The sequence below is a fragment of the Halichoeres trimaculatus genome, unplaced genomic scaffold, assembly GCF_033239565.1.
Source record: "Halichoeres trimaculatus isolate MK-OKI-2021-1 unplaced genomic scaffold, fHalTri1.1 fHalTri1_scaffold_19, whole genome shotgun sequence".
Lineage (NCBI taxonomy): Eukaryota > Metazoa > Chordata > Actinopteri > Labriformes > Labridae > Halichoeres > Halichoeres trimaculatus.
In genome coordinates, this window is record NW_027437197.1 from 16788025 (window position 1) to 16803796 (window position 15772).

Below are 15772 nucleotides of genomic sequence, written 5' to 3' on the forward strand. Positions count from 1 at the left end.
CACAGAAACAGCTCACTGATATAAAACTTGGTCCAGTTTCTTCACCTGTAAATGAACAAATCCTTGGCTAGCCATTTTGTGCCAATGATTTTGAAAATGACTTCATAGGTTTCCAGAGCCTTAAGGTGGACGCCGCTCGGGAGAGCTGGGTGCAGACACTGGGCGAGACGCTTCCCGATGATCAGGCGCTTGGGGAGGAGGGAGTAGCGAAGGTTGCTCTGGAGGGCCTGAGAGAAACAAAAACAGAGAAAAGGGGTTGCTCTTCCACGACAAATGCTATATTTGTTGCAAAACAGTTTCACATTTAAGGAAATATTTCTATTCTTCACACTCTCTGTTCCTAAAGGTCTATTTGTGCACCTGAACATGAACAGCTGCAGTGCAAGCTCAAATAGAGGTGGCACATTTATTGCCCTAAAGAGGCTGGAAGACATCTGCTATTAAGCTGTAAAAGGAAAGCAAGAGAATCTCAATAAGAAACTTGAAGTTCCTCATAAGTAGAGAAGTGAAACACAAATTCACACACTAACACACACACACACACACACACACACACACACACACACACACACACACACACACACACACACACACACACACACACACTGCAGCTATGAAACTGACACCTGCAAAAAGGATGAGAGTAACCGACCACAGGCGATCAGTGAAAAGAAACATTAATTCGACACTATGAGCTGAATAAGTCACTGTATTGATTCCACCATGTGCATCGGACTGTACCTTGTTGAGTTTGCCCAGCGAGGAGATAAGATCTGCCCACTCACTTGAGGACTCAAAGTTTCGCAGCGCTTTCTCAATGACTGATGCATAGTTGCGGTAGCGGTAGTCATTCAGCAGTTCGGCCTCCTCAGGATCCATGATGCATCAGTCTGACACTAGCATCAGAGCAAAATATTTCTGTAAGAGAGGCAAGAAAACAAGAGTTCAGGATGAACAGGAAAGTCAGTTTATCAAACCACACAATAGAATCAGTCTGTCTGTAACCTGCTGGAAAACATCTTCCTCTGAGGCCTGTAATAAAATTGTCCCATTAGCTGCCCGCTGATAAACACAAGCTCAGAGGCCGCAGAGACAAATGTTCTCATTCATGACTTGTCTGCGTTTGTTTCACTGACCCGTATTTCAGTCTGAAGAGGGAGGAGTTCTTCTAACGCAGCCTGAGTGGCCCAGCATGCACTTTGAGAGGAAAAACAAGTTCTGGACTGGGCACAAGCACAGAACAGAAAGTCTGCTCAGCTTCACCTTTAAAGAAGCATTTATAGGTTTTCAGCATCATTAAGGGAAATTTGGTGTCAGGTGTTTAATTTTACGATTATGAATATCTGCAGTTAGGCTTGAAATGTCCATCCCTGGTGTGTGTATGTGTGTGTGTTTTAATGTAGTGTATCTAAGTAAAGCTAAACAGAGAGATGGGTGGGGGGAGTAGAAATCAGGATTAGAGGAGACATCTGGGCTGCATGTGCCTGAGCTGAGAGAGGCTTTAACATCATCGACATACTCAGAAACACGTGCTGAGAGCCGCTCGATGACGATTTGATTACAGGATAATCCCTAATGCCATTTATAAAATAAAGGCTTTATGAAGTTACAAATAACAGATAAAATGATGTTATCCAGCTATGTTGTACTCCAAATCAAGCACTCTGGTGCTGTTTGTTTCTAAATAACATGACAGAATTGTACCACAAAAGTTGAGTCTCTCTGAACTTCTGGTGGTCATGTTCCAGACTAAACAAGAAACAAATTTTCGTTCCAATAATGAAAACAACAATAAATAATTAGAGGACAGATTGTTTCCATTTAAATAAACAACAATTTGGTCTTCCATGAACTATTAAATCTGGTGTCTAAAACCAACCAATACAAGGCCAAAGCGGGTTGAGTGAATTTAGAAGCGGAGGAGCCTTATATCACCATGTTAACTTTCTGATTCAGAACCTATTTTCACACTCAACTCAGCTTTAGAAGACAGTCTTCATTACAAAGATCATAAAAAATGACCACAACTGCAGAAGGATTTAGGATTTCTGTAATATAACTTGCTCTTTTTTCCTATTTTTTTACTTCCCGTAAGTACAGTGACTTATATTAACCTGGTTTATGAGTAGTATCAATCAGACTATTTACCTTACAGCTCATGTGTTTTTCCCAAGGCCCTAGGGGAATACATCAGCTTAAGCGAATTGACAGCAAGCATATTTTCTGTTACTTTTTAACTTGTTTTGTTTTGTTTCATTAAATGGAAAGGTGCCCATAACTACTCACACCACCAGATATCTGTTTATACTGTAGCAGCATTCTATGAGTAATTAAAGCCATGTTTCACTGTTGGTGAGACAGATTTAGATCCTTTAACAGCATACAAATCCTCTATTTTATCTCTTATTTGTACTTTAAAGACTGAACAAACAGGCCTAAAAGCTTCTTATCAATAAAAGCCACAAGCAGCCCTTTGATGGAAATGATAGCACATCTCACAACCCACCAGTTTCCTCTAGATTCAAAGCCATGATATCAAACTAAGTCACAGTGAAATAACAAGTAACACAAAACATCAGTCTACCTCTATGTTGTGCTGCTCGGAAGTTTCCCCTTGGATGGACTGCAAACTGTCTACACCCTTCAGGAAAATGAGGAACCCAGCCTGATAGCAGGTGTCAGCCTGATAGTCAAATAGTGCAGAATGAGCATGGGCAGTCTCACTTCCTCCTTACATGTATCAGCAGAACAGCAAGTGCAATAAAAGCATGTATTTCTGCAGGGAGTTGAGTGCGTGTGTGTGTGTGCTTTGAGGGTGGACACAATGGCAGACAACAAGCTATAGTCCGCTATGGACTCTTGTCACCTGACTGACACCACCAATAACACCAGCAGCACAGGCTGTAATGTTCCGGTGTTCCACTATGGGATGGAGGATGAAAAGACAATATGTACAATAAAATCTGAGACCATAGCTGCTGCAGCTTTTGGCCTGAGTAAAACTGTATCATCACTGAAGACTAATGCTGGGTGAGGTTTATTATGTAACAACACGAGAACAAAGTGGATGATTATACTACTGCTGCTACGACAAGAAAGCAAGGGGAATACTTTAGAGATGATTTTTTTTTGTATTCTGAAAGTAATAAATGCAGCTAGCGCTTACCACACACCCCTTTATGAAATTTAGCTCGCCATCAGGTGCAATAATGACTCACCTCCTGCAAAACAAGCTGAAGATGCGCGCATGCCCACTAGCTTCGAAACATCCCGAGTCCTTTTAATACCAGCCCGGGCATCACTGTAAACCGTCCTTCGTCATGTTTGTCAAAGAAACGAGCCAGAAGACTTGTAATTCTCCCCAGGGTGCGTGGTTCCTCCAAACATCCCCGAGTACCAGCTCAGGCAGTCCTGACGGGGCGGGATCCTCAGAATCAGCTGATTCAGAGCTGATCGCAGACGGACGGTCCACTTCCTCGCAGAGAAGGGGTGGGGTGGAGAAATGTGGTACGGTAAGTGATAGGTTTGTTTTCAAACCGTTGTCAAAATGTCAATACAGGAAAAAACAAAATCCCCATTCTCGCCTGAAGCAAACAAAACCAGTTTCTCTCGACAGAGCTTAAAATTGAAATGTTGGCTTTAGCGTGGACGCTCTGCCCTCCAGCGTTGGTACAGTCCAGGATATGCACTGTTTACAAACCTCTCACCTCACTGCTAGATACTTGACAGAACTGCAATCACACAGCAACTTAAAACACAACCTGAGGCTTATATGCGTATACAGCGGTAGCTAAAATTATTAGTACACCTGACAGATCTGAAAACATCAACCCTTATTTGTTTCCAAAGTATGATCGTGAGATGGTTGCTCTGAGCACAACAAATATCTGATAAAGTGAGTCCCACTGTTTCTTTTCTGTCAAGTTTATTTTCTAAAATTTGCTGGATGGGGTTGAGGTCTGGACTTTAGGGAGCCTAACAATAATTTCTAATTTGTATATAGAGCATACTGATGGCTTTGTTGATATTTCATTCATTTCATGGGTATTTAAAGCAAACAAAACAAACAAATAAATGAATGAATAAATAAATAAATGACAGAACAATGACTAAATTATGCCTAGTATTTTAATGATTTTGGCTACTACTTATTTATCTATTTATTCATTGGTATCATATGCATGCAATGCTTTCCCCCACCACAGTAATAGATCACTGTTATTTTAAGTAACGTCACAATCGGTTCACAAGTTAAAACTATTAGGCCAAATGGGGTCCATAGATGTCTATAAACTATTGGAAAGAATTCCAACAGTTTATATAATTAAATTCACATATGGCGCACAAGTATGACTTCCATATTACCCCCTTAGTGTCACAAATCTTAATTCTTTTCTTTGACTGGCATAAAAATCCCAAATCTCAGAGTTGTTAACATTTCTATTTTAAAAAGCTCCTTCCATTTTTTTGGGACTTATATCAATTTTTGCTTCCTGTTAGTTTTCTACTCTTGGAATTAACAAAATTTAATCAAAAAATGTTATTACTGTTTTTTTAAATTATATTGGCATTTTAAAAATATATTTTTTGAGAATGGGTGCAGTTTGACCTTCCTGCGCCTTGAAAGCAGAACCTTTTTCCGTGTTCATGCCCCTTTATTATGCACATACAGATTATAACCGCTAGATGGAGCTACTGTGCTATGCAAAAGTTTCTAACTTCTCTGCGCTGCACTTTTCAAAGCAGTGAAGTTACAAAATTAACAGCACATGCATCCTATAGGCTTCCCAAGTTCTCTTGGAGCTTTCTTGTTTAGGTCCTAAATTTAACGGTGCATCATCGGAAACTACTGATACATTAACACTGTAGTTTCTACTCTTGTAATTTCAGAAAAAATGTGTCTGGCCTTAGTTAAGTAAAGATAACCTCTGACACTGGGACTCTTCACCCACGTTTTCTGCACCTTTCATCTAAAGGTTGTAACTTTTCATTTAAAGACTTTTAAAATCATTTTTCCGAATGACAGGACATTATGTTAGTTTCACAAGAGCCTTTAAAACTTGTTTTGTTTTCATCTATGGCCAACATCCTCCTTTTTTGGGAAGCAGAGCAGTCATTACTAACTTGATTTCAAAGATTAAGTTGTACACAGACTTCCTTTCACATCCAAGATCTACAAAATACTTCTTTTGACCACAAGTGAATGCCAGACTCTCTAAAACTCGTCCAATTGGCTCAATCTGACATATTGTTTTAACGTAATTACACAAAGTGCAACTGAGAAAAACAAATAAATCAACTTGGAGTTATTCTGCAAATACAATGGAAATTTGGCAACGAGAAGCGTTATAAAAATAAACAGTGGTTGGGGCTTGAACTTATTCTTTTATCCTTATTCAAAGCTTGAACATTCACAGGATTCTTGGTTTCTTAGATGGATTGTATGTAAAATCAAGTTTACATTGCAGAAGCTTTGTGGCTTTAAGCTCCTTTAGAGTCTTCTGTTTGTGAGCACCATGACTTATTTACATTTTTAATACAGCTGGAGTTTTTGTTACACATGTCACCAGAGTTTTCATAGTTGTACAAATATACTTGAAGTAGCTGGTGTGGAGTCAGTTGGTTATGCCTGAGGTGACACACAGAGGGGGCTATAGTGACGTGTATACATTTACTATGCATGACAAGATTCAGAATACCAGTTTTCTTGTCAGCCACCAGCTTACTTGTTGTAGTCTAACTTGGGTTGTTAGTGTACTAGTAGGTCCAACAAACAGACCCCTCATATGACACTTTTCACACTTTCAGTATACAATGGAAAGATTCTTTTTCCAAGAAGGAAGACGTTTTCCCTCTCATGTCTCAAATTTCTTCTGTTTTTATTCAAAACAAAGTAGGTTGACCTACATCATACAAAACAGCAAGGTGCTTTCCCCGACATGAGCCAATATTTTCTTAAAATATGTATTTGACTTTGCAAAGGGTTCAGTCTCAGTAGTAGTCATAACTCATGATAGACAGGATAAGACATGAGAGCAAAGCCACACCAACTATTTGTCTTTTTTTAGAAGTGGTGATCCGGATAAATAATAATCACATCCTTTTAAATATTTGCTGATATTATCTTGACAGAAACAAGTAAAACAGGATAATCAGCAGTATTTGTTTAAGAAAGTCAAACTTTCAGTCAACAACAAAAAACTGGGCCAAGGGTTTGCTTTCACAACTAAACCCAGTGAAGATCAATCTGAATCATGTCATTATTGCTGCAGCTTTTACGTGTACTTTAGGCACTACTGTCCTGTATGTGTAGCTCTATTTGCAATGGTTTCTGCATTTAATCAATGCCAATTAGGAAGTTTTCAAGTTTATGTAGAAAATGTTTTTGTTAAACTCTAATAACCCTTGATATTCAGGCAACAACGATTGAGTTTAGTTGCACTTATTCCTAACATTGACTTCAGCCATTACTGCACATTTTAAACAGCTTGAAACAACTGACCCATGCTGTGGGCTTTCTCCTGATCCACTTGGACACTGCAGTGCTCTGACCTTTCAACATGCCAACCTACGTGGGAGGATGATGTGGAAATACACAAGACTGTAAAACAGAGTGGTGACACACAAATTAACAGCCAATAACCATAAAATTAACAAAACTTGATAACACACGTGTTGACAGTGCTCTTATCTTACAAAAACAACAGAGTGACTGGATGAAGCGAGCTAACTGTAAGGGATTTCACATTAATGAGATCACATTAAGTTTTTTTCAGGGTTTTGATATGTAGAATCAACTATTAGTAAATGATACGAATGTGTTGACGCTAACAAGGATTTCTGACTGCTGAAACGAGTCACATATCTTTTGTAAATATAATGTTACACTTGCGACACCCCATACTGCCTTATTTGCAAGAAACTCAACCTGCAAATGTGAAAGCACAATCCGCTGAAGGTCAAGACCTTTTATCGAATCTGCACAAAAGGTTAATAACTCGTACCACACTAGAATACGATACTGCATTTCCAGGTGAAGCTTCCACGCTGCAACACCACTAGCAGCCGGTTTTCGCTAAGCAACGACGTAAACAGAGTCGCAGTGTATGATGGGAAGTGTAGTTTCCGGGAAATGGAATTTTCCAACATATCTGTACAGTGAGTGGAAATTTACTCCGTTTCTTTGTCTGCAGGATGAGATGTTTTATTGGAGTCAGTCACATTTACCTTCCTCATCTGACAGCTGAGGCTGCAGGGACACATTATTAGAGGTAGATTGTGCAAAAGTATGTATTACTACTGTATGAGAGGGATTTAATAGTGAGATAAGTCATTATTCAGTTATAGACAGCAGGACACCTCCAGCATAAAAAGTCTACTTTAGGTGCACATGCAACAAAGTGTTGCATTAAATGCAAACGTCCATTCAGTCATAACTTGGTGCAATTAATTACATATTACATTGTGCCAGCACCATATAATGTTAATTATCCTGCAAAAGCACATATTTTAGAGAACATTTTCTAGTTAAACATATAAGCCTGGGCAAATTTAATTTATTCATATGCATTTTTCAAGATCTTGCTTTGATTTTTTTTTATTCTTCACAAAACGAAACACAAAAGTTTGTATTTTCTCTTACAATATTACCTATGCTATTACTACTGTTTCATATGCTATCATCATTTATATTCAAGGGTAAACCTAAAAAAACACCCATAAAACTCTTACTGTATTCTGCAGCTATGGTGTTTGCAGATTATTTATGATCAGTTTCCTCTCATTGCTCTTAAATTTTAACACTTTCCTCTTGCTTAAACACTAGCTTTATCTTGTGCAAGAGCATCTAAATAACACGTGCTCTTGCACAAGTTGAGAATGCATAATGTTATGTATTTTAAAGGGTAAAATATTTAAAAATTTGAGCAAAACTTTCCATTTTGGGGGGATTTAAATAAGAAAATAAAACACTGCTGATAAAGTTTGAGCCTATGTTAATTGGTATATGGCTTAAAACCCTTTACTGTTACCAAAGAGGAAGCAGTTGGCAAATTCCAGTTAGTTCCAGATTACAAACCTTACCCTCAATCTGATTAGAAGTTTCACTTTACTAATCAGTCAGAGAAGGAGCTTCCAGTAATTTCTACAATAAGCAAAAGTTATCAGGTGTGTTATTAGGCTAGGGTTAGAGGCTCTTTCAGTTTCATTGTGTCAGGAGTAATATGGTAGAATTAATACGTTTTTAACTGAGTTGAATAATAACCCAAATAACCCAGTTTGGGCTAATTGGAAAATGGAAAGGAGAAGCACGCTCTGTGCTGCTCTTTAAATTATTTGTGTTTACTGTTGACTGGCTTTTTTCCAGTGACTTCACAATTGAAACCTTGAGGTTATAAAACACATGGGTCACAACTTAATTAGCTGGGTTTATTTCCAGTCGGTGTTTTTGCCCCCAAACGCGTCACACGGGTGTGTGTGGCACGTGTGTCGCTGGGTGGGGCGTGGATCTGAGCGCTTTGCATATAAGGAGGGGAAGCAGCATTACTGAGCGGACACCTCGGCTCCTTTGAGATATTATCAAGGTATCAAGGTGCCAACGGAGTGCTTGAGCCCATGCAGCCCAGCGCCGAGAAGACGAGGACGCAGCGTAACTGAGGGGACGTGTCCACAAGAGGAAGCTTCTTCTCCTCACATCTGTCTTGGTGCGGTTTTAGCATCTTTAGCGTGCCTGCTAACTCTTTCTGACAGGAGCCTTCATATGTTTTGTTACAGGGGAACTGGTGAGTCTGTTATAAGCGACTGTCTGCTATAAGCGACTGTCTGCTCTCTCCAGGGTGTTTTTTAATCTGTTGAATGTGTAGTTTTATGTCCGTATTGCGCAAGAAAGTCGTGTTTCCGTAATGCCAGTCAATGTCTCATTGATTATCTTGGTCAAACGCGCAGGCCTATACTGTAATGTATGACGTCAGCATCGTTTAGATATTTTAAATTCACAAATAATAGTCCATGTCAGACTTACCTGTTGTGCTAAATATATAAATATGAACCATTCAGTGCACGTATAGGTCGTAGTAATGATGCATACACGCTCCTTGAAGGTGCGCAGTGTTGGGAGCAGGATGAATGAATGTTCCAGAAATTTCTTTCGTGCGCCAAGCTGTGTGGCCTGGTGTCACCTCTGCTTTCTAATCAGTCTCTATCTGCAACATCTGGACATTAAGTAAAGCGTCATTCTCCTGCTGCTCCTGTCATATTCAGTTAAGATGGGCTCACCTGCAAGAAAGACACTCTATTGTATGCTTCCTTAATTCAAAACAAAGACGAGACGTTCAGGTGCAACATTTTAGCTTGAGAGGATCATGTTTTACCTTATTTTTTAGTTATTACATAATGGCCTGTTGTTACACTTGATACTAAGTTGTATGGACTTACTACAGGCGTAATGTAGTCAGCTCCCTGTGCTTCACTCATGTTTGGACTGGTTTGCTCTGCTGTCGTTTCTAGTGTGTAAATACTCATCACAGAGATCCAGTTTACCCAACATGAATCCTTTCTTCCTCCAAGCCACTAATCTGTAGCAGAAGTACAGAGAACAGCACAGAGAAGTACAGAATAATCACACTTGTTGTTTTTGTTTAACCCAATTTTACTGGCTAAAGTTAGTGCCTCTGTGGAGCTGGAAGCACTATATTTCTTATTCTTTGGCAGTGGCTTGAAAGAGAGCTTTGTAAGTAGGTCTTGGCATACCGGGATGCAAGTGATTAAAGTTTGAATCCCACATTTATGTAACTTTGAGAATAAATTCTACTGAATGACATTGCGGTATTTCAGAGCCAGGGTCTCTGGGGTAGATCATGGTGAGCACATGGAGTAAAGCCCTTCATGATGAGATGGTTAAAAACAATGACTTCTTGTATTGAGACGGATGGTTATGCATAAGGCCTGTTTGTTAAGATGACTGCGTGGGGTGATTTTCTACAACTCATGGCAGGCTGAAACCCCAAGAGAGGACAGACATCCAAGTGAAAGTGTGTTTGATGGACACAAAACAGATGCTGCATTGAGATCCACTTTTATTTGATATACGACCTCTGCTTAGGAGGTAACAATTGGTACCCTTCAAAAAAAAGAAAGAAAATAAAGTGCCCTGAATTTAAGAGAATTTAAATAATAAATGGTGGCTCAGACTCATGACAAACATTTCTTATTATAAGGAACAAGTGTTGGAATGAGTGTCGTATTAGTTTAGTGTCTTTAAGTTTGCGGTTTGTTTTTCAGTTTTCAACACATTTTTGTGTCTGCATTAATAACTATGTGATTTGTCAAATAAAAAGATATTTCCCAAATTGGTTCAAAATTTGTGCAATTGCATCATTTCCTGTCCCTCTCTTCATTTAACTTAAAGCCCAACTATTTATTTGCTAGATATGATGATACAGCACAAATCAGACTAAGTGTTAGGAAATGTTGCAACATAATAATCCATGGATTCATGTTTTTGACCCTCTTGACTCCTCTTGGTGTCTTACATAATGTGTCTAAGCTTTCTTTGAAGTTTTTACAGTGGGATGGCTTAAGTCTTTGCGTTATAAGATTATTGAGGAAGGTCATACTCAGGCAGCTCAATGTCTGGAGCTTGAGAAGTCTGCTGTGGATAAACAGATAAATCAAAATAAACAGTTTTTGTAGTGATCTGTTGTGCTAAAGATAGTCTTGAATCTTATTTCCTGTTTTCCTCTGGTGTTTTCCCTCTCAAACTAAGACTAATGAGGTGTTTTTCTTTGTCTTTGCTGTCTTGCAGGATGTTAACTCTAGGCTTTTCTAGACCAGAGACCTGCATCCTCCTCTAAAAACTAGAACGACCTCAGTGCCGGTGGATAACCCCCTCCGAAGCACATCTAGTGAATTTGACCTGACGGTGGATACTACAGCCTCCATCCAGACAGCAAACCAAAGCAGAGCATTTGCATTGCTCTTTTTTTGTTTATTAATACGAACTGTTTTGACGGTACTTTTTGGGAAGGATTTATAGACTTTTGTGATAATCTGTAAAAATGGGTCCTGGAATGGAAGCAGCAGACATAGCGGTGGTGGCGCTTTATTTTGCCCTGGTGCTGGTAATTGGTTTTTTTGCCATGTGGAAAGCCAATCGCAGCACTGTGAGCGGCTACTTCCTGGCTGGACGCTCTATGACGTGGATAGTGATAGGTGCATCGCTCTTCGTCAGCAACATTGGCAGTGAACATTTCATTGGCCTGGCTGGGTCTGGAGCAGCAAGTGGCTTTGCTGTTGGAGCATGGGAGTTTAACGCACTTCTTCTTCTGCAGCTGCTGGGCTGGGTGTTTATCCCAGTGTATATCCACTCAGGAGTGTACACCATGCCCGAGTACCTGTCCAAACGCTACGGTGGCCACAGGCTGAAAGTTTACTTTGCGTGTTTGTCTGTGTTGCTCTACATTTTCACCAAGCTCTCTGTGGACTTGTACGCTGGAGCGCTCTTTATCCAGGAGTCCTTGGGGTGGAATCTGTATCTGTCTATTTTCCTGCTCATCAGCATGACTGCTCTGCTCACCGTCACTGGCGGCTTGGTCGCAGTCCTCTACACAGATGCACTTCAGGCGGTGCTGATGATTGGTGGAGCTCTGACGTTAACCATTATCAGCCTTGTTAAAGTTGGCGGTCTTGAAGGTGTCAGAACTAAGTACATGGAGGCAGTTCCCAATGTCACTGCTATTGTGGCGTCTGGAAACTACACCTACTCTCCTTCCTGCCGCATCAAGCCCAAGCCAGACTCTCTACGAATCCTCCGAGGTCCTCTGGATGAAGACATCCCGTGGCCAGGCTTCATTCTTGGCCAGACTCCTGCATCTATATGGTACTGGTGTGCAGACCAGGTCATCGTTCAGAGAGTCCTCGCTGCAAAGAACATCGCCCACGCCAAAGGCTCCACCCTCATGGCTGGTTTCCTGAAGATCCTGCCCATGTTTGTGATCGTCATTCCAGGGATGATTTCTCGCATCTTGTTTGCGGATGAAATCGCCTGCATCGGGCCGGAGCACTGCATGGCTGTGTGTGGTTCAACAGCTGGCTGCTCAAACATCGCCTACCCTCGCTTGGTCATGGCGGTGATGCCCGTGGGACTCAGGGGTCTGATGATGGCGGTCATGATCGCAGCCTTGATGAGTGACCTTGACTCCATTTTCAACAGTGCGAGCACCATCTTCACTCTAGATATCTACCAAACTTTTCGAAAAGGAGCTGCTCAGCGGGAGCTGCTCATTGTGGGCCGCATGTTTGTTGTCGTCATGGTGGGAATCAGCATTGCCTGGGTTCCTGTTATCATCGAAATGCAAGGTGGACAGACTTACCTCTACATCCAGGAAGTTGCAGGCTACCTGACCCCACCAATCGCTGCTCTCTTCTTGCTAGGAGTGTTCTGGAAACGTTGCAATGAGAAAGGTGCGTTTTGGGGAGGCATGACGGGCTTCACACTTGGAGTTGTGCGCCTGATCCTAGCTTTCACCTACCGCCAACCTCGCTGCGACCAGCCAGATGATCGACCTGCCTTCATGGTTAAGATTCACTACATGTATTTTGCTGCTGGACTCTTCTGGATTTCAGGGCTGGTGGCTGTAGTTGTCAGCCTTTGCACTGCTCCACCAGATGATGAGCAGGTTCACACAACCACAGTCTGGGGGCTTCGCCACATTGAAAAAGTTCCCAGGAAGGACTGTGATGAAATGCACAAGCTTACTGAGCAGAATCTAAACAACGGCAACAAAAGCCTTCACAAAGATATGCCAGCAGACGTCAGGAGGGAGAGGTGTCTGGACGGAGCTGATATCAAGCTCCTGGTTCCCTCCACTGACCACGACCCGGCAACGCCAAGCGCCGAAACATCCCCCGCCTCTACTCCAGCAGAACGCTACAGCAGCAGGAGGATGGACATGATCAGAGCAGAAGAAGGATGTAACGCTAAAGAGAAAAGAAGCTGGTGTTCCCGATTAGTGGCATGGTTTTGTGGATATAAAGAAGAAGCACAGAGTGGCTCACAAAAAGGAGCACAGCAGGACACGAGAGCTGTCGCAGATCTGCTGTACGAACCCCCCAGAGTGAAACTTTTCCTTAACCTGGGTCTGCTGTGTGTCTGCTCTCTGGGCATCTTCATGTTTATTTTCTTCTCACTTTAGTGGAGCCCTGCTCTGACTGAACTAACAGGGACTGGTGTGGGGGCTTTTATAAAGGTGGAGGGGATGTTTTGGGGTTGGGAGCTGGTGTAAAGAGTTGTATTTTTCAGATTTGGGAAGCTCTGTCTGTAATATTTACAGTGGTATTTTTTTTAGCTCTCTAATGGGGACTGAAGCTTATTGTAATCATATTTTAAATGATAAAGCCTCCACATGGAAAAAACTGACTATGAAGCTTAATAAGACACAGGTGAGCTAAATTTGAATAGCGCTTGCATTCAGAACATCTACTGGTAATTTTTTAGACTTGTACTCAAAGTGAGTTTGCCTTATTTTACATATGCACTTATCTTCTCTTTGTATGGTGTAAAGAAAAACAAATATTTCTGTGATTTCCTCCATCGTATTGTTGTGACTGGATTTTGTTGCTTGTGTAGCAAAGGAGTCTGACGTACTTCAAAAAGATGTTTTAGTCGACAGCCTTGTGTTTCTGCAGCTAAACAGAGTATTATTACTGCATTATATTTGTGTAATTTCAGGTCTGTGACTGCAATTTAAATCTTAAGATTAGTTAGAAAATTACTTTATGAATATCACCTATATATTGTAAGACATTTATCTTAGTTTGATTAAGTGCCCGTCTCGACTTTTGTGCGTATAAGCTATGTTCAAGTTCCAAGCATCACTGTGTTTGCTTTAGTAAGCGACCATAACGAGCAAAGATCTTCATCAAAACTAATCTCATCAACCTTTAAGTAAATATCTTGTGTTTAAAAATTAAGCTTTCTTCAGATCATGGAGTAAAAAGAGGCACTGCATTTTTTGTATTTAAAAAGTTATTTTAATATTTAAAAGCTTTTTAGATATGTTTGACAGGATTCAAGTTACAACTGGAGTTTTTGTTGTTATTTTTCTAACAATTTACGGATTTGCATTATAGACTACTGTGTTCCTGTTGTTCTCTGTGTGACATTTCCAAAAAACAACAAACAGCTTTTCATGCACTACTATTGTATTACAAACATTGTACAAAAAAAAACAATACAGATATTTAACGATTCTGTTTGAGCTTTTTATTACTTAACATTTCATGTTGTTGAAATTGTACTGAGTCCGTTACGTTCCGTTAACATTATGTGAGATAAATTTCAGGGCTATTTGGATCATTCCAATATACTTCATTTAGTTGTGGGTTATTCGTTGTGTATCTACTGTTTGTCTTTCTACCTTGAGTGCACTACAGAGCTGAACTGTCATTTAATCTTATTTAAGTGCACCTTTTCTAAACCTCCCACCAACTGTGTCTTAGTGTGCATTGCTTAAGTGGGAAAAAAAGTAAAAACAAAAAATGTAGAGTTGAGTTTTATGCTCTTTAAACTGTACTCTCATTTGTTCACAGGCATCATAAAAACCTGCTGTGTTTGGTAGAATATTTTCTGTTAGCTTTCTATCATTAGAGTCTGATGATGCGAAGCAGAGATGACTTCTTTTTTTGCAGGAAAAGCACATCACAGATGAGTTTACTCAACATGATTTTGGGTGACTATCAGTATCGAGACATTCCAAGAAATCAAAGGTGATAAAAAGAAAAAACTGAGTTGCACTTTTAATTGACTCCTGGCCAAACATTTCAATCTTGTGATGCACAATACATCAATGACTGTGATGGGTTCTATACATGAAAGAGCTTTAAATACGTTTGCTTTCTTCTGAGAGTATTGTTATTTTTATGGATTTTATTTTTAAAGACTGAAATAAAGTTTCTGTGGAAACAAAAACATGTCGGCTCGTTTTCTTTTCCTCTGATGAATGAAAAGAAAGGACAGCAGTAGAACTCCAGCATTGTTTGAAATAAACTAAGGTTAAATCAGTCAAGCATTCTCCGTAGGTCATGTGATCATCAGATGTCTGGGTTTTTGTCTCATGACTGAATAAAAGAAATGAGCAGAAAATCTGTCCACCCTAGTGAGTGTGATAATTAAAGTCTGTAACAAAATTGTCCTCCCACTCACGTCTTTATGTACATTTTTTTTGACCAGGCTTACATAAGAGACCTTATTAATCTGCTCAGAGACAGACAGAAGAGGATTGGGTGATTCCAGGCTTCATTACACAGGATCCAACCAATCAGAAAGCGGGGACCGGCGGATTACAGATCTTTAGTTTGCCTGCTTCAGACATGCACTGTTTCCACTGTCACAACATAAAGTCTGCACAGAGACTGAACTTCAAAGCTGAGCAGTATCATAATGGTCCAAGTGATTAGGTAACGGGTTGAATGAAAAAAGTTGTTTAAATATGCATTTAATTAATTTAATTTATTAAGCACTGTATCATTCCATGACCTTCAGGCAACTGTCAAAGGATCAATTATTATTAACGAATTATTAACAGTTATTAACAAAATGTTTCTGAGATTATCATTAAATCACTTCTTATCGTGTCAGTGCATTGATGCCCAGCAGCATAATTTTCATTTTATGATATGGGCTTCAGTATTAGGCCTTTATCAAGACGCTTGTGGGTGTCAAACCTAACCTCTTATCAGTGTGCAAAATGACAGTTTTTAAACCATTCAAAGTGAA

At 40.1% G+C, this 15772-nt stretch overlaps 2 protein-coding genes across 7 annotated transcripts in view; one reads left to right on the forward strand and one right to left on the reverse strand.

The window, feature by feature from the left end:
• The window catches only part of dop1b (DOP1 leucine zipper like protein B), a 46125-nt gene that overhangs the window by 16991 nt on the left and 13362 nt on the right, over window positions 1–15772 (reverse strand). The window contains exons 3-7 of one of the 5 annotated variants that reach the window (XM_074694219.1): window positions 3219–3471; window positions 2585–2683; window positions 1137–1223; window positions 742–918; window positions 46–227 (exon numbers count right to left, since the gene is read on the reverse strand). In XM_074694219.1, coding sequence (XP_074550320.1) covers window positions 46–227; window positions 742–879 — 320 coding nt within the window. In that variant the 5' untranslated portion in view covers window positions 880–918; window positions 1137–1223; window positions 2585–2683; window positions 3219–3471. Of the gene's footprint in view, window positions 1–45; window positions 228–741; window positions 919–1136; window positions 1224–2584; window positions 2684–3166; window positions 3190–3218; window positions 3472–15772 lie in introns of those variants that run through there. The other 4 variants (XM_074694221.1, XM_074694223.1, XM_074694218.1 and 1 more) reach the window with 4 other exon arrangements.
• slc5a3b (solute carrier family 5 member 3b) lies at window positions 8481–14934 on the forward strand. 2 transcript variants are annotated; one of them, XM_074694224.1, is made up of 2 exons: window positions 8481–8780; window positions 10802–14934. In XM_074694224.1, the coding sequence occupies exon 2, from the start codon at window positions 11055–11057 to the stop codon at window positions 13188–13190; it is 2136 nt and encodes a 711-aa protein (XP_074550325.1). In that variant the 5' UTR covers window positions 8481–8780; window positions 10802–11054; the 3' UTR covers window positions 13191–14934. The 2 variants fall into 2 exon arrangements, with proteins under 2 accessions (XP_074550325.1, XP_074550326.1); XM_074694225.1 differs by having other exon boundaries at window positions 8481–8702.

Excerpts from the sequence above, each read along its gene's own strand:
- slc5a3b (XM_074694224.1), top strand. The coding sequence starts at position 11,055 with ATGGGTCCTGGAATGGAAGCAGCAGACATAGCGGTGGTGGCGCTTTAT.